Here is an 18355-nt window from a genome sequence, read left to right as displayed (position 1 = left end):
CAATGCTCAAAACCGTGCTTTGTCGATCAATATCATCAATAGCATAATTCAGAAATACATTACAAATATTTTATGATTGACAGAGAAATGCAAATAAATAGCACACATGCAAAGTTAATAATAAAGGATTTTATTTTCAATATTTTAATAGGTATGTAGGTTGCAGTCTCTACAATAATAAAATACAACAAATCTGAGGAAAAAAACAAAAAACAAAGAAAAAACAAAATCAATAGAATTATTTGAATGTACAAATTCTTCACAGCCAAATCTGTCCCATTCACTGTGGTGTCTGCTCTGACCCCTGCCCCATATACAGAATTCATAATAAGACTTCAAAGATCCCCCGGTTGTGGGGGTAAGCAGGGGTGTATCAAGTTTTGGTCTAAGAACACAGGTGGCACAGAGTCCTTTGAAACAACACGTGACAGCAGAACTGGGCAGCAGATAGAAATATGAAGACCGAAGGAATCATAGGACTGTGTGTTTCACCATTCCTAAATGCCAGGGACCAAAACGATAATTCATAAAAGCTGATTGACAAGTGGAAATAAAAAAAATCTCCCCTCAAAGTTATTTATTTATTTTTTTTAAAAGGAAGGGGGGCTCTGCAACAAACCACATTTTTCCGAGCGAGGAACAAAGGTGGCAAGTCTGCATAAAAAAACCATGATATAATTCCTTAAAAAAGATACTCAGAAGGAAAAAAAAAGACAGGTGAGGCGAGAGAGGGGAGAGAGGACAGGGGAGGGGCTGAGGGGCGGAGCCGTGTGCTTAGAGGAAGTAGGGCGTGGTGGTCCGGGGCGGGATGACCCTCTCGGAGTCGGGCACGGCGCGGAACAGCTTGGGCTCCCTCGTGTTGACGTCCTTGAACACCATGATGGAGGCGATGTTGCCGCAGCGGTAGCAGTAGTTGGGCGCCGACCACACCGTCACCAGCTTCTCGTCGAACATGAACTTGTAGCCCTCGTGCACCAGCTGGTGCGCCCTGCAGATCAGCTTCAGGTTGTTGATGTGAACGAACTTGGGCGCGAGAGACAGAGAGAAAACAAATTAGAGAATGTTTCCTTTCAAAATTCTAACTACACCCAAATTCTCTGAACTTGCCTGAAACCGAACAAATTCAAATCCACAGGGGTGAGGAAGAGCGCTGTACATATTACAGTGAGCAATATGGCCCGACCTGCCATAGTCTATGATCACAGCTGACTCTCCCAACCCGTTAAAGGGACAATTCATCCCTCCAGGAGTGTCTTTCGACCTCAGCTCCACCAAGTTTGAAGAGAACTAAGACTGTAGATCATGTTTTTTTTTTGTTTGTTTGTTTTTTAAAGCTGTAAACAAGTTTAGTTGCTAAACAGCAGTTGCTAAACAATGCCTAGTTTGACAGCTTGATCTGCGTTTCATGAGGCAGGAGCAGCTATGTTGTACAAATTCATTTGCACACTTTATGCAAATGACATGGACACACACCTGCTCCACCCACCTCAGGAAGCGTTTTACAAAACTGTGTACTAAGCAGAGCCAGGCTTAAACAGTGAGTGAAACTACTCTAAGGAATATTTATGCAATCAGACCAACAAAAAGATTTTAAAAAATAAATAAAGATAAAGGAATGCTGTTTTTTTGTGTGAAAATGAGTAATATGGGGCTACTGGATGGCTCAATCGGTTACGGCACCACACTGGTACATGGATGAGCCTCTTAGCCTCGGACTGAATCCGGACGCTGTCAGTGCTGACTGGGGCCGGACAAGAAATTGCTTAGAGCATCGTGCAAGGTAGGGGGGTACATTCGATTAGCAGCCCACGTTTGTCGCTATCTAGCGACCCCTGCTGGTCAATCGGGCACCTGTGTGCTGCATGCTAAAGCGGTATGTGAAAGGTCTTCCCCATCTCTTCACTGTATTCTGAGTTCAGCTGTATTCTGTAGTTTTGAACAGAAGTAGCTGGGCAGCACCCGGTGCTTCAGAGGACAATAAGAATGTCTACGCTCTCTCAAATCAGCAGGGGGGTTCATGCATGAACGTGGCTGCAGTTGCAGACAACTGGCTCTTCCAAATTGGGGTGGGAATTGGACATGCTCGGCCCCATGTGGGTGGCAAAATTATTCTTAAAAAATCTAACTTACAATAGACTTGTTACCTAAATGAAGGTGGCTAAGCAACCACACAGGGGAAACACGGCCAGCTGCAGGATGCCAAGTCATAACACACAGTGCGTGACACCCTTGAAATTGAATCACCCAATTAACCAATGCAGAAGCACACAATCCACAGCAGGCCTGGGCGACATATCATAATGATAAATACATTATATTACTGCAATAATAAATGCAATAATAATCGTCCTCGCTGTGCAACAAATCACCTTTTTTTCTCTCTTTCATTCTATAATCAAAAATATTTTCAGTAATTATCGTTACGCAGACTCGGCCTCATCCACAGTCGCTTGAAGAGCAGAGGCTACAGGACAACAGTGTACTGGCCACTAGCTGTTACGATCACGGGGATGGGGGAGGACATTGGACTCTCCCTCCCTCCAAAGCACAACCCCACCCCTTCTACACCTTCAAAGACACCGATTGGATGCGTTTCTTGAGGGCGGGGACATGTATGTGAAATGGCAGGAAGCCAGGGGGACGCCCTCACCTCATTGGTGACCTTGGCTCCAAACAGCCAGCCAGCGCCCCTGGGGCTGATGGCCCAGGTATCCACGTCCTCCGGGTCGGACCAAACCAGGTCGCAGAACGCCCCCTTGTGGGGGATTTCCTGGTTGCGCTCGATGGTTCGGATCTGGTCCAGGGTCTTGATGTCGGGAGAGAGCCCGCCGTGGACGCACAGGATCTGCTCGTCTATGAGCTGCGGAGGAGCCGGAGATGTGTAGAAACACACACAGACACACACGTCAGAGGGGCCTCCCCTGACCCTCAAACTTCCCCTAATCATGGCGCTTGAGTTCCAGGACAGCCGACTATGCAAACAGTAGAACTCAATCTAGGACTTCTTGTTTGTTAATGATGAAGTGTTCCAATTACCCTGTTCTTCTATCACTGCTGTGCATATAAATCTGGAATGCACGTATGTAGTGACCAAATCAACTGGGGGGGGGAATGCAATATAAAATTGAGAAAACACTAAAGTAATAAGGCAGGCATCGATTCAGTTGCAGTCTGCAATTGCTGTGCTTTAGGGGAGGAAAAAACGGCTAATGCCAGCCAGGGAACTAAATTAATGGTTGTGTATGGACAGTTCAGGAAGGAAAAGCAGGATGCAGTAGAGGAGGGAATGAAAGCAGGTTCTGTAGTTTAAGCTGACAGACAGCACTCTGTCTTTTTAAAGGCAGGGAGTACGTAAGACAGTTCTACTCACAGCGGCCACTGTCAGCATGTCGAACACTTTTGTACAGTACCGCCACGCGTTTGCGTTCCCATACTTGGTTTGGCACTCATCTGCAAGCCAATGGGGGAGGGGGGGAGAGAACAGGAAGACAGTCAATCAATCAGAAACTAGGACTCCACAAGACAACCAATCAGAACTGAAGTTGGTGGACAATCGGGAACCAGGACTTAAAGCACTGAACAAAAGACCAGGCAAATGCCCACAGCTGCAAAACTCAGCCCAGTATGTTCTTCGTGGTTTATATGGGAAAAGGCTGCTTGCTCCAGAGAGTAGCGAGTTGGATGGTTCAGTGTGAAATCTGCATAAAAATGGCATCATCCGGTTTCCCCAGTTTCCTCCCTTTCGGGACAAAGAAACCTCCTGAAGAGGAAGGAACCTTGGCAGGAATTCAGGCTTACATATATAATAATGGTTCAGATACGATTCATGCAGGAATACTCAAGACATAGTACTGCCTACCCAGCCTGAATGAAAGGCATTAAACTTTTATCCATGTGCCACAGACAAGATTCAAGACTTAAATTAGGGGGACAGTTCACACTGAGTAGTTTCACTTTTAGTGCATGTTTACATTAACATTGCCACTTTTTTCTTTGCTTTACCAACAACGTACAGAGTCAAACTGAAATTGTGACACCGAACCAAACTGAACTACAAGTTTCACCAATCATTGCACCACCGATTCCTGCATTGACTAGGTAAGCTGCCCCTGGATTGGAGCAGAGAGGAAGACAGACAGGTACATAAACATAAATAAATACACCAACAGGAACAGACAGACACACAGACTGACTGACAGACAGAGCTGTGCAGATGGGCCGGACGTCCAGGCCTTACCGTAGAAGCCGTAGACCTGTGTGATCTGCCGGCTTTCGTGGTTTCCGCGTAGCAGTGTGATACGGTCGGGCCACTTGGCTTTTAAGGCTAGCAGATACGTGAAAGTCTCTAAGCTGTAGTATCCCCGGTCCACAAAGTCACCCTACCAAAAAAATTAATTTTAATTGGTTAAAAATAATAAATAAAATACACACCCTGCCACAACCAGCACCTGATGTAAATGTGAGCAACAGTGTGATGCAACGAAGGCCAACTACACCCAAAAATGTTCACCATTTTATGTTCTGGATATACCAATCCAATTGCACAGGCAACATCAATATTTAGCTTCATTTTACACAAGATGAGGAGTGAACTGGCTTCTGTCTTTTCCCCGCTTGCCTCATTTTCCACAAAAATTCCAGATCACAATTGGGCCAATTAAATAATGAAGAGCAGAGGTTGACATGGTAACCAGAAACAGATATGGCCCTGTCACCCACCCTTGCCATAGATTCAGCACAGTCCCAACACTCCTGACAAACACAGTACGTTCACACAGGCTACCTCTCTGGCAATGGCACTGAAACAGCTTTGTGCCAAATCAGTCCATAATGAAGCCAACAGCACCACGAAAAGTAGCCTTTTTAACTAATGCAGGCATAAATAATGTGGTCAATACATACGTTTTTTTCTTTTCCATCATGGACTGTCTTGTAGATCAGTGCTGTCATTTACTACTACATAAATAATACAGAAAAAGCTACTAGTGAAAATATTGCCTGTGGCCATTTTAAGTTTGTAAATCAGTAAATGTTGCTTGTGTCACTTGCTTACGTTGAAAGTGAACAAAATACTGTAACATATGTAACATTTTCAGGCAGCAGCTGAGACATGTCCTTGTTTTACTCACCAAGAAATTAATATAATTTAATTTATTCTGTGGTGTCCAGAGTTACCTCCATACTCACCATAAAAATATAGTTTGTGTCGGGAACCTGCCCTCCTGTTCTGAAGAGCTCACACAGGTCATAAAACTAAGAGAAAATAGGACAACGCTTTAGGAAAAAGCCTTACAGTCGCATTAAGCAAATGTCCTTAATCGGACACGGATGAAATAATCGGTGTAGGCCTACCTGTCCGTGAATGTCTCCGCATACTGTGACAGGGGTGGACACTGGCTGTACGTTGGATTCCTCTAGTAGTAGGTCGCATACATAGTCACACAATCTCTGCCAGGACAGACAAACAGACGCACACACGCTTAAAATCAAATCCAAATGACCTGGTGTCACCTATGACTATGAGCGACCGCTGATAGAAGCGGCCTTGTCAATCTGAATTGATAGAAACACCTACTCTATAACGTATAGAGTAGCTTAGCCAACTAGCTACAACAGTGCTGACTTACTAAAACATTTGCATACTTTTGAAGCTTGCCGATTTCATTTTACCCAAAGTGACCCAGAGACGTTGAACTTCAGCTAAAGTTCATAAACATTTTAGCGCATCAGGTCCTGTTTGGTTATCTAGCAAGTAACACGCTCAACTAAATAATCTAAACATATTTAGATAACTAATATTACTTAACTAATCATCAGGTAAGTCACACGCAACTGGCAACGTTAAGAAATGAATGTTTGGCTTGGAAGTTTGAACGTAACGTTAGCTCAGCAGCTACTGATGCGATACAGCTCGCTCATCACCTGATTCGCCGGTAAACCCATTTAGGCAGCTGTGAAAACTACGATCTGGGCAGGAAATCTAGATTAAGTTTATTGTGATTAAATGAGTAGTCTATAGCTACGTCAGACAGCTTAGCTAGCTAGTTACCTTACTAACGTACGTTAACTAGCTAATGAGGAACTGATAAGTTAGCTGGCTAGCCTATGCACTTCCTAATAAAATAACTATCACTGAGTTAGGCTAGCTAGTCACCCAACAAATTTCATTTGAGTTTTAAAGTTTGAGCGACAGCACACATCATTATCTGAACCTCGGTGAAACATTTAGCTAGCTAGCTAGATTTCGCTTGCTTACTTTCACAAGAAAGCCTGTTCTACTTTTGTGTCATACGCTAACATTAGGCTACGTAATGAACTAGGATGGTCAGAAGAGTAACGTTAGCTTGCTAACAAACATGTAGCCCATACGACTAATGCGTCTTCACCCTACGTCAGTATCTATTTTATTAAAGTTTACAAGAAGAAAAAAAGATCTAAAAATACCTGTGCAAAGACAATTAGGCTGCTAACATTTTCTCGATAGCTATGGCTAGCTCGGAACTCTTGTTCCGCTATGAACAAGTAGCTAAGCCTTGTCAATGATAGATAGCTTAAAGCGACAATTTCGTTTTTGCTGATGAAATTAACCAACATAGATCTCGTCTGATCAGATAAGTCTGTGCTCACCTTTAAATCGTTTTCTGGTAGATATTTACATTGTCTTGCAATCTCGACATATTTATCCAAGTCTAAGGGCGCCATTTTAAAGACAACAACTGCTACGGGAGGCAAATAGGAACAGGTTTTACGTCACTTCCCTTTCGCCTTTACGCAAACAAGTTGGACCAGAAATGTTTTTTAAATGAGCATTATAGTTATGAAATACAGACAGTGTGAGCTTAAAGCTCTCATCTTAATACAAAGAATATATAGAGGTGAAAAATAACACTTCAAAACTGTCCATTTTATGCTGAACCGGACTAAGTAATCCATTTAACATTAATACAATGATTAATACAGTGATATTTGATCGTCAGTTTCGGCCACAAGATAGTGCTGTTGCATTACATTTCGTAACATTGTTTACCCATCCACACATACATACTTGGATGCTGCAGCTGTACGCCAGAAACTCCAGCGTAACTTTTATTGATGAACTTTTTAGCAAAACTGTTTTTAGCAAGCCTCTGATCAATAAAATGTGTTAGGCTTTAGGGAAGATTTTATGAAAACGTTGCAAAAATATAACAGTGCATCTTCAGGGTAACACAATTTCACCACTGTATTCTTAAATCCACAGATTGTTACACCTCAATGACTTGATCCCAGAAATTTGTCTTTAAAATGATTAGTTCATTAAAATTAACTTTCTAAAACTATGTTCCTCTTGACCGTTACATTCTGAAGCATCTCTGACGACACAAATCTTTGAAACTACCGCAGCGGTGTTTGCGGTATGCAGGTGGAGACAGCCCCAAAACCAGCGCCTATGAAGGATGTATCAGGGCTCATGAACTCTGTCTTTAGCCAGCAAAGTTGACGTTGACTCTGATCATTTTATACATGTATTGTACAGTGCCAGGCCTTACTGTTACTTTCTGTCATTACTGCTGCTGCTCTCGCCTTCTCTCTCACTTTCACTTTCATTGTCTCTTGCAAAGTCATGGTCTTTGCTATCCTGTGCTGTCTTTTCTTCATTGTTATCCCTGTGCTGTGACTCAGTTTCAAAATCACTTGAATCTCCATTAACAATGGCCTGAAAAACATCCTGAACCGATTACACTATTCCTCTCTGTCAGTGACCTTGGATTATTTTATTTAAACATATTTAAAATATTGGATAATTTTATTTAAATTTCTAATAGTATTATATGTGGCAACAACAGTTATTTCAGACTTATTCTCACCAACCGATAAGTGGCACAACTAAAAGTGGACAGAAACCCCCGACACAAATCATCATTACAAGATGACTTGCTCCTAATCGTAACAGGCATCCCACTGACGGATTCATAGTTAATTTTATTTTTATATTTGAAATTATAATTCTTATTTTTTTAAAATCAAAATAGGTTATTATTCTGACACAAGTGATATAACAGAAAGGCAGACAAATTATTCTGCACATCAATTGATATGACTTTATGAACAATTCAATGATGAGAACTCTTAAGTGACTAAGCTGAAAACAAAATGACAACCATAGAAACCCAGTGTTGCATTTTTGCAACAATAAAAAAAAATGCCTCTAAATCACATATATTGTACATTTTTTGCAATATAATGTCTCATGTACCTCTCCATCATTGATCATTTAGCCTTTGTGTTATCTTGGGAACGTAAGACATTGACCAGACACTGTCCTGGGCCTTCTGCTCTGCTTGCTTCCACGTCAGTCCCTCTGCTCTGTGTCTCTTCCCCAGGTGGTCTAGGGTCTACCTCTCTTGCGCTTTCCTCGGGTGTTCCATGCTAGAGGCTGCTTGCTAATGTTATTATTTGATCTTCTCCGTGTGTAACCCGCCCAACTCCACTTCCTCTTCCTTAGCTGTGTTTGTATTGGCTTCTGTTTTGTGATATCCCAGAGTCTTTGGACATTAGAGTTGAAAGTCCTGAGCTTTGTCTGGGCAATAGAACTCACTCTCCAAATATTCTTCAGGGTATTGAAGGCTGCTTGACCTTTATTGAGTCTTGCTCTGGCATCATCATCTATCAACACTTACCATGTTTCAAGATAGATGAATTGTTGAACCTCTGCTAAACTGCTAGTCCCCATTATAATTGGTGTGGTTGTTTCATTGTTGATTCTCAGGATTTTGGTTTTTTTCTTTTTAGTCTGCAGCTCAGTTTGAGATGATGTTGTTTCCAAGTGGAGCAAATTTTCTTGCATTTTCTGGTGTGTGTGTGTGACAGTAAAGCCAAACCATCTGCAAAGTCCAGAGGTGGAAGGTCTAAGGGTCTCTCTCCTGCAGCTAAGAAATTGATGTGACCCTGGACTTTGTTTCTTAGGTCTTCCAGGTTCTCCTTTCATAACATTGACAGAATCAACCCCTTCCTCACCCAAGCTACTCAGTTACTTGTCGAAGCCCTCAGAATGTCTCATCTGCACTACTGCAATGCCTTTATTGGCCTGCTAACTGTCGTTTGCCATAAAGCTGCTGCAACTGGTTCAAAATTCTGCTGAATGCCTGGTTTTCAACCTGCCTAAACTCAATCATCCTAAGCCTGTTTTAACTACTCTTCATTGCAGCGACCCCCATTCAAGTCAAGTCACTTACACTGGCATACCAAGCTGTGAATGGTACTGCCCCTTCCTGTCTTCAAACAATGATTACACCACATACTCCAACCAGATCTCTCTGTTCAGACTCCTCTTGACAGCTGGCTGTCCCATTTCTTTAGAAACTGAGACGCTACTCCTTTCTACACCAGCTGTTCTGCGTCCTCACCCCCTACGATGAAATGACCTTCCCCAGTCTGTTGGGAAGGGAGATTCACCAGCTGTTTTCTGAAAATATCTGAAATCCTGCCTTTTCAGATTAAACCTCAAAGTTTCAACCTTTTTAAAAATAATAACAATACATAATGATTTATTTTGCAGCCATGTCTTGATGATGGCACGTATCCTTAGCTCTGATGGGGTTTGCTTACCATGTTAAATGCAATTTTGTAAGCTGCTTTGGCCGAAGCATGTGCCAAATGAGGGCAGTGGTGCAGTAGGAAGGCCTGTTGCCTCACAGCAAGAAGTTCCTGGGTTCAAATCTGGCCTGGTCTACTTGTTTAAAGTCCTGCTAAGTACACTACAATCGACCCATCTCATCTTCAGCGTGCACACTGTATTGTCTTGCTCACTGAAGCAATTGGCTTTGGGCAAGGTGTTTTATTTTAGGTTTCGTTTACGGTAATAGTGAATGAATGAATGAATGAATTAATTAATTAATTAATTAATTAATGCATAGTGAATCGCCACAAGATGGCGCTCATGGACATTTCTTCCCATTTGTGTCCTGTGTTTATTTATTTATTTTTTTACATTGACATCAAACTGCAATAAATAAATAAATACAATAAATCGATAGCAAAGAAAATCACGCAAGCTTACTGCAGTCGATTAACATCGGCTACTCATACTCGATACGACAGATGCAAACTATATTCTCCATTATTAAAAACGAGGCATAATGTGATTTATGAAGCTTTGTTGGCTCGTTCCAGACTGTAAAGCGACATTTCATTGAAAATGTGAACGTGCTCTTGTCATACACCCTACGATTCCTGTCACCGTATCGTCTGTTCTTCCAGAATCCATTTGTTACATGAAAGCGAGTGAAAGAAGAACCGCCAGGCCCCTCCCTTGACCCGTTTCCATTGGATTAAAAACACGCCAGTCTCATAGGACTACATAATTGTGTTCGGTTGAGAGAGAACGTAGTAGCTCGGAGCCTAGCTGTCATTTGCGAGCGAGGTTGCCGCAAGAGCAGGCACCTATGCAATTCAGTGGGGAACTATAGGAGGTGCATGTTACATTCCGGAGGCAGGACTGGAGGTGACAAGTGGGCGATTGCTACACAGTCGGCTCCCACTCATCCGTGTTCACCGACGGGGAGAGTTACATGGAGAGGTAAACGCAAAGCATGAAGTGCGGACCTGTAATTATGTTTGTACCTCCAGTTTTGGAATTGGTGTTGTTTTTATGTACAATTGGATTGTCCAATTCTGCACCTCACTTGAAAAGCAAGGATGCGTCGCCCGCCTGGAGGCATCCCCGCGCCGCCTTGGAGATTACTGGGGAACCACTCAGCACCTCCATTCCAAGCCATTTATCCGAGGACAAGTCCGAGGATGCCACGATTGCTGGGCTCACGCCGGCTCCCACCACGACGGTGGCAGGACGGACGGCTGGCGTTACGGTGCAACCTTCGGCCACCGCCACAATAGCGCCTACGATCGTACCCCGCAAAACCTTGCATCCTATCACGAAAAATGGGGATGCGGTAACGGGCTTAATCCACACAACCTCTGCTTTGGCATCAACGATCGTTCATTCCCTGGATAAAACAGCACGACAAACCACGCTATCCGCAGTTAGCGAAAATTCGTGGTCCACGAAAGACACCGCTTCACCACTAGACACTACCACAAAGAGCAGGCAAGGTGAGTCATCCCTGTTCTTCCAGGTGCACTCCAGCGCTAAACGTACGGTGAAACGGAAAATTGCCCTGATCCAGACACACCACAACACTGACGTTTTCTTATTATTGACATTTCAACGGCTTACTTCCATTTTCATTTATCAATTCATTCTTTCCCCTTCGAACCGTCAAAACACAGAACGCATAGGCTACTTACTGAAGCTCCGCTGCACACAGCATCCTATATGCGCATTTCTCTGGTTTGTCCTGGGAAATAGCCTACGTTATTAGCCATCCTTCCGCGAACACTACGCACCGCGACTGAATATCGATTGAATTCATTGTTTATAAAACAGGTGCAGGCCTACTCCCATTCACCCTTTTAATGTAGGCTAAGTAATGTTATTGTTTTATACCCGGCGTAAATTCTCTCAACAAGGCTTATTGGCATCATAAACTGGATTAGCTGAGCTTGTTGAACCGTCTTGGAGTGATGGAATGAAGGGTTCAATGAGAACTGCGCTATCCCGCAACACGAATTTAGGGGTAACTCCCACTGAGAATTGGAGGACCCATATTCTCTTTTTATTTACATTCCCTGAAATGGTATTACAATTTAAATATGTTTATGCATTAATATTCCCATTTTATCTATGTAGCATTAGCCGGATTTTTTTCCCAATTTCCGTGGGATTGGTGACAAGCAAAAACACAAGCTTACGTTCAGCTGGTGATAACGTATTCACCCAATGCACTGGCACAGCTAAGGACATTGCGCGACTTGGCAACGGACTGTAAGATGTCGGGAAGTGTGCGTGGGATTGCCTTTTGTGTTACCTCCATAATCAGCGCGAGAATGTGACTGGGGGGTTTTCCCGAGAGCGACTCAAATGCTCTAACGCCACTGATCCTGAAGTCAAGTGAGCGAACGCCGCATAGCAGAGGCGTGCATGTGCCTGGAAATACAACAGAGTTGCGTGCAGTTAATTCGCTTGTCATCAGACCAGGCGTGGTTCGATTAAGAGCTAGGATTTCTGCAGATGTGCCATGGGTTCATATTGAAGAACCATTCTGGTGCGTCGCACAATCAAACTGATAAAGATGCATTTGCGCAGTAGGCAGGGTTGGCGACGTCAGTGGCTCAAAGATTTCAGGACCAAGCGAAAGACAGTAATAGGTCGGCATTGGGACTGTCTTACTGCATTGAAGTACGATTGAAGTACGGCTGTCTGGATGGTCTCATACTGCACTATGGTAGCCTGGACGTCCAGTGCTGTTAACGAGAATAAACACTCCAGGAACACGAGCGGAAAGAAGCTTCCTTTCCATATACCGAAGTGGGTCAGATGAGTTTTTAAATGAGTAATTCTTCTTAATTAGGCTACACTGTTTATATTAAATGACAGCTCTCCTAGGACATGAGAGCTATAATTTATAACTATGCCATATTTCAGTCAATGGCGGAGTATGTCCTCAGGTGCCTAGTTACCTTTTGGGTATTATGGCTGTCTTTTCCCCTGTGCTGCAACGTCGGTCTGGAGAGGAAATTCAGCATGAAATCTCTTTTTGTACTGCCTGGCAACACCCTGACAGCTTATAGACCTCTCTCGCTGTCTTGCTTCACTTCAGCAGTCCCAGCATCCTCTCTGTCTTATTCCTCGCTTATCTTCTCTTCCCCCGTATAATTCCGTCCATCTTTCGGCTCCCGTCTGTCCTGCGGTCTCCGCCGGGTGACTAACGCCCGAGCCTCCTGCTCCAAGTTCAGCCGGAGCAACCTCGGGAGGAACCCGCGGGAGGATAATAAAAATAAAGAAACACTGCCTACCCACCTCACATCTCACCCGGGTAGGCTACGTTCACAGTGCTGGGATCCAGGCTGCGGTCACGTGACGAGAGCCCACACGAGGCTGGTGAGGGTCGCGGGCCTGTAACAGGTGACAGGCCTCCACGGACACCTCTCCTGCGAAGACGCTGCAGCCTCTGGCCTGCCCGTCCCATTCATATTCAAATGGGCTTGTAACGACGACGGGGAGATAACGTCACCCGGGCGTGTGCTCCCTGCGCACACAAATGGATCTCAGCCTGATAAAGAAAACATTTACCCGCCCCGCTGTATCGCGTAAACACAAAAGCACTGTCTCACAAATGTGTTCCTCCCTCCCTCCCTCCCTCCCTCCCTTCCTCCTGCAATATCGTGTGAATGTGGGTGTCCGCCCACCCCTCTGCTTAACATGAAGCCCTCTTGCTGTTCGCTTTTTTCACACTCTTTGACACTGTGACTCCGTTCCAGCAACACATTTATCTCTCAATTATCAATTACCCCTAACCCCCCCCGTCTCTCTCTCTTCTCTGTCTCTCTCTCTCACTCTCTCTCTCTCTGTCTCTCTCTGCCAGTCAGGTAATCCATGCTTGGTTGACTGGATGATTGATTCCTCAATCTTGATATGTGGCTTTGTCGCACAAACACCTTCTCAGTCGAGATACACATCTCACAGTCAAGCCATTTCTTTCTCTCTCTGCCTTTGTCTGCTTCACTCTCTCCCAGTAAACACATTGTTCGTTCCTTTCCTGCAGTGTGGTACTGCGTCTGTGGTGTGTAATTATGTTTAGCGCAGTGCAGTGTGTGCTGCTTGCTTCTGTAGCAGAAGCCAACAAACATTTAATCTGTATGAAAGCTGCATGTCTACCCAGTCTACACCCACGCACAGCACAGGCAGTAAAACAGCCATGCCAAGGCGTACACATACACACACACGCGCGCAGGCCAATGAATACATCCGTACGGATACACATGCCACGTTCACACAGACACCTAATCACATACACACGCATGCACACACACACCAGCACAAAAATGTAAACGTGCAGGCCTGTGCACTCACACAAGCACATAAATATAAGAACATAAGAATAAAATTTATATCATCATTGTGGATACTATAATAAATGACATTTCTGCATATTCAATGCATTTCATTGAACCAAGCAATTGGTGTGCCAAGTTGCTGCTGATGCTATTTTGACAGATCCCCAATAGTATTTTCCAGTTCCCAAATATTTTTGCAAAAAGCAAATCTTTACACCAATTTCCAGGGTTACAAAGAAACAAGCATAAGGTCAGTGTGTGTGTATGATCACACATACTGTATTATCAGGCTTGGCTTACTTAATCCTATCATATAACTCATAACATATCCAGGAAATTGCTAGCTTTGGGCTTTTGCATTTGATGATCTGCAATGGTAAGTTATATTGAATTACTTCCTGTACAGAAATACTGCACTTCCTCTGTGTTCTGTTTTGAGGCTATGATTTATAGCATCATAATCTTTTTAAAAATGGAAGACGGAATGATCGTCACATGGGGTCACGTTGGCCAACATTCAGCTAAATGGCACGGTTAGCATCTGCTAATAACCAAAGGCACTGGACGAGTGATAAAATATCGATCTGGATCAGTTAATTTATTCTGGCTTTTTTTTGTTGTTGTTGCTGCGTTTAGTATTCAGTGGTTGCACCACTCTGGCTTATCAGCTTTGGACAAATTTGGTGTCTGCAACCCATTCTAAGCAGGAAAATAAATTAATTGCCTCCCTTCGCAAAAAAAAAAAGAATCCCTCGTGTCCCGAGTTTATCATAGTTTGCCATTTAATTTATAGTCTTCTCTGAGTTACTGCTTCACAGATTTACATTCTGCTGTGCTAGTTTCTTTCTCCAGTCTCTTTAATGACTTGCAGCCATTTGTTCTGCATGGTATGACTGTAGACCGCTGTATGGTCAGAACAGCAGGGATCTGCATAGACTTTATTTCCCCCCCCCCCCCCCCGTGTAATTAAACCAGTCCATTAGTATGTCAAAAGTTATTTCCCATAAAAGGAACAACCTTAGGGTCCGTACATTTCCTGTGGTGACAGGACAGCGTAGTTCATCCTGGGTCTGCGAGCGCAGAATCATCGTTCTCAGCGAAGGTTGTTTCCCTCGCGTGTGCACAGTTTTATGATTAAAGGAAATGAATCAGAGACTGGTGACAGAAATCACAGTGCTCGCCGAGCTCTGGGAAACTGGGGAAGAAGAATACATCCGAATTTCTGTGGCAGCTCTTGATTAGGGGTTCTTCCGGTCAGTATAGGACAGGATAGGCACACTCTGTTGGGGCCCCAGTTCATAAAGATGGTCTGTTTGGTGGGGGGGAAAAAAGACATACAGCTCTTCCTCCCAATCCGGAGTGCCCAGTGCAACCTCCTCTGTCAATTCACGAGAGCGCAGACGATCATGTGCTCCCCTGCCAAATGCGTGATGTCACGCCGCTGCTTTTCATGATACTGCGGTCCAACAGTTAAACTTGCATAGATACTGAGTCTGAGAGGAAACTCCATGTGTAGCTTGTGCAGGCAGACTGTCAGCACCTGATTGGCTAGAGGAGGTTCCTGGTGAGCAATGAGACTTGGACATAGTATCAAGATAGCCCCTCCCTCTCGGGCACAATGGCATGGAGGTACATGTGCTGCCACGTGGGATTCTGCAGCACTGGCGTGGTCTGGATTCGAGAGTAGGTGGTGCCGGCACCACAAACGAGAATTTCAGAATGAAGGTATTATAGCCGTGTGCACACAGCCTCCATGGGTCTTCCCGCCATTTCTCTGTACTGAATCCACTCTAGCGACAGGATTGATTTTTTCTAATTAGTTCAAGGTTATCTTTTCTGAACTGAAGACAACTGTAACTGTCACTCACCGTCTCTAGCCAAGTATTGAACTACATAGAAAAGATGAGATCAAAGTAACGGTTATTTAGTGGTCGCTTGCATCGGGTGGGGTTTTCCGCAGTGTGGTCACGCACCTCTTCCTCTTTGGTGTCCATTTATAGTGATATCAGGAAGGACTTCTTTCTCACGCAGAGAGCTACCAGTGTGGGAAAAGACTTGCCAGGCCAAGAAGCAGAGACAGAGACGATTTATGATGCTCAAGTCCAGGCTTCTTCACGTTGTGATAGATAATGTCTAGGTCAACTATGGTACTGTTCTGCTGGTTATTTGTTGCTAAGCGCTTAACTGTGATCAGCTGCTTTAATGGATCAATTAACTCACATCGCCTCAATTTCCTGGGTCTGAATTAATAGCTTATCTTAAGATGAAAACATAAACCAGCACTTCCTGTGGCCCTCCAGGACCAGGGCCACTTGCTTTACACTGCAGGTAAATGATGAGCCTAGCTGTGCTGAAGGGCCTGGTTCACCTCATCAAACATCATTATGTTTTCTTCCTTAGCATCTAACCAAATGTTTGCCTGTTCTCACAAAGTGAGTGCAGGCAAAGCAAGGTTGTAGTGAGGCTAGCTCCTAAGGGCTGTGTGTCTGCTTTGGTTTTCTTTCCTGCGTGGGCTGTCCGAATTCCCCGCAGGCGTACCTGTCGTAACGGCGCGGGGGAACACGGTTGTCCGCGTCTCACAGCGCTACAGCGGGGATCTCACACTGGAGGGAGTCCTGGGGGCCCCTGGGGTGCTCGTTGTCAAAGGCGTACATTTTAACACTGAGCACATCTGGCTCTGTACAAACTCTTTTGTAGCTAAATTAACACTGAGAATTTTACTGTGCAGAATTCTTGTGGTTTCTTTTCAACAAGCGGCAGATTTAGGTCTGGGAAACAAGGGGCGTGTACTTCTTTAGGCAACCAAGGACATAAATTGTGTTGTAATGTGCTGAAACGCACCACAAACAGACCGTTTGTTTTGAGGCTGGTCCTCACTGATTCGTTGGAACTGGATGGAGCCCTTTTCAGTTGCCGTGGTGCTTGAAGCCATCTGTGGTTGGCCAGACCTGCTCCCTCCACTGTGAGTCATAGAGAAGGCAAAACTGAAAGTGTCAGAGTTCTTGGAAACCCCTCCGCCTGACCACAAAAAAACAAGTGTTTCCTGTAGGTTCACAGGGATCTAAATCTGCTTCCTTGTGAGAGGGAGAGATGATCTTGTGGAAATCTGTTTGGCTGAAGCTGCCATTGTGTCTGGAGTTAGAAAATCTGTCTCTGTTTAGCATGGAGTTTTAGACTATTTGTTGTGCTTTTTTTTTTGTACACAGGCATTTTGCGTCAGCTGATATTGCACATTCCCATGCTCTCATTCTCATCTTCTCTCTCTCATTCACTTTCTCTCCCATCCTCTTTCCTCTCTCTTCCTCTTTCTCCCACCGTGAAGTTCTCTCACTCTCCATTATTCTCTGGAGTGAGAGTGGTGGATTGTGGGACCTGAGCCGTGTCCGTATCAGCACACTTGCCTACTGTTGAGGACACTTGTTGAGTACGTTGGATGACAAAGTTGTAAAGAAGGTGAAATGTTCTCTAAATCCCAGGATGATATATTTATTTCTTGGGTTTTGCTGAGTGTATTCGGAAGGAAGTAAACAACCATTTTGTTCCCAAAATATGATGCAGTACAGCTTCGCCTTAAAAACGAGGCACAGCTTCGCAGACGTTTTCCTTCATCAACAGCAACAACAAAAACAACTACAACATGTGAGCATGGCCGCACGAGGGCATGTAACGCTCCCACTGTACGACTGGAAAATGGCATATTTTTGGCATACTGAGAAAGTATGCACTAAAAAGTATACAGTATGCTTTGTTAGACAGTACATACTTTGAGGGTACAGTAGTTAGAAGGCTGATTCAGACACAACTGTGGTCTCCACAGTGATTGTGTTTTTTTGGGGTTAAGAACCCATTCAGAGATACCAGGTGGCGCCCTCCAAAGAGTTACCTGCTGGAGACCATGCAGGGCAGCGCTGTTTGACTAGCAGCCCGGGGGCCAAATACACCTCGCCATAGACATACACTCGGCCCTTTGATCATTTATAAAAATAAGCTATTCACATTTGTCCAATAAGTCAACATGCCTCCCACTGGTGACAGAATAAATAAGCAAAATTTATGCACATTTTAAGAAGGCTCTACTTTTAAAAAAAACACACTGTGTTATATTTGTACGCTTCTATAAGTAGTACATTTGAGTATGTTTGGCCCGTATGCCTGATCTGGCTCCCCGGAAGAAGTGAAGAACCCTGCCAGACAGGTTAGCGCAGAGTTTCCACGGTGACGCCTCACAGCCTTGGAAGGAAGTGCCCTGCGCTGTGCTACAGCAGCCAGGACGAGTGTCCTGAACTGAGGGACACGCTGTTCTGGGCTCCGAGAGGAAGCACAGTCGCCCAGTTTCCTGAGAAGCCCCTCCCCCATTTCACCTCCTCCACCAGGGAAACCAGGGCAACGTAACCTGATTGATGCCGTTAAAAGAAACAAA

At 44.3% G+C, this 18355-nt stretch overlaps 2 protein-coding genes across 2 annotated transcripts in view; one reads left to right on the top strand and one right to left on the bottom strand.

Annotated features, from left to right (window-relative positions):
• Positions 1–114: 114 nt before the first annotated feature.
• ppp6c (protein phosphatase 6, catalytic subunit) lies at positions 115–6784 on the bottom strand. Its single transcript, XM_064307517.1, has 7 exons — positions 6628–6784; positions 5353–5448; positions 5188–5253; positions 4238–4379; positions 3371–3450; positions 2651–2860; positions 115–1023 (listed from the first exon to the last, which is right to left on the bottom strand). Exons 1-7 carry the CDS (start codon positions 6700–6702, stop codon positions 775–777), a joined length of 918 nt encoding a protein of 305 aa, XP_064163587.1. The 5' UTR covers positions 6703–6784; the 3' UTR covers positions 115–774.
• Positions 6785–10297: 3513 nt separating this feature from the next.
• Positions 10298–18355, top strand: part of LOC135239614 (multiple epidermal growth factor-like domains protein 9) — a 49852-nt gene continuing 41794 nt past the window's right edge. Inside the window, exon 1 of the mRNA XM_064308413.1 lies at positions 10298–11091. Within this exon, the coding sequence (XP_064164483.1) occupies positions 10572–11091 (520 nt within the window). The 5' untranslated portion in view covers positions 10298–10571. The remainder of the gene's footprint in view (positions 11092–18355) is intronic.

This window comes from Anguilla rostrata, chromosome 14 (assembly GCF_018555375.3).
Source record: "Anguilla rostrata isolate EN2019 chromosome 14, ASM1855537v3, whole genome shotgun sequence".
Taxonomy (NCBI): domain Eukaryota; kingdom Metazoa; phylum Chordata; class Actinopteri; order Anguilliformes; family Anguillidae; genus Anguilla; species Anguilla rostrata.
Note: the sequence above shows the minus strand (reverse complement) of the source record. Positions and strands in the feature narration are given on the sequence as shown.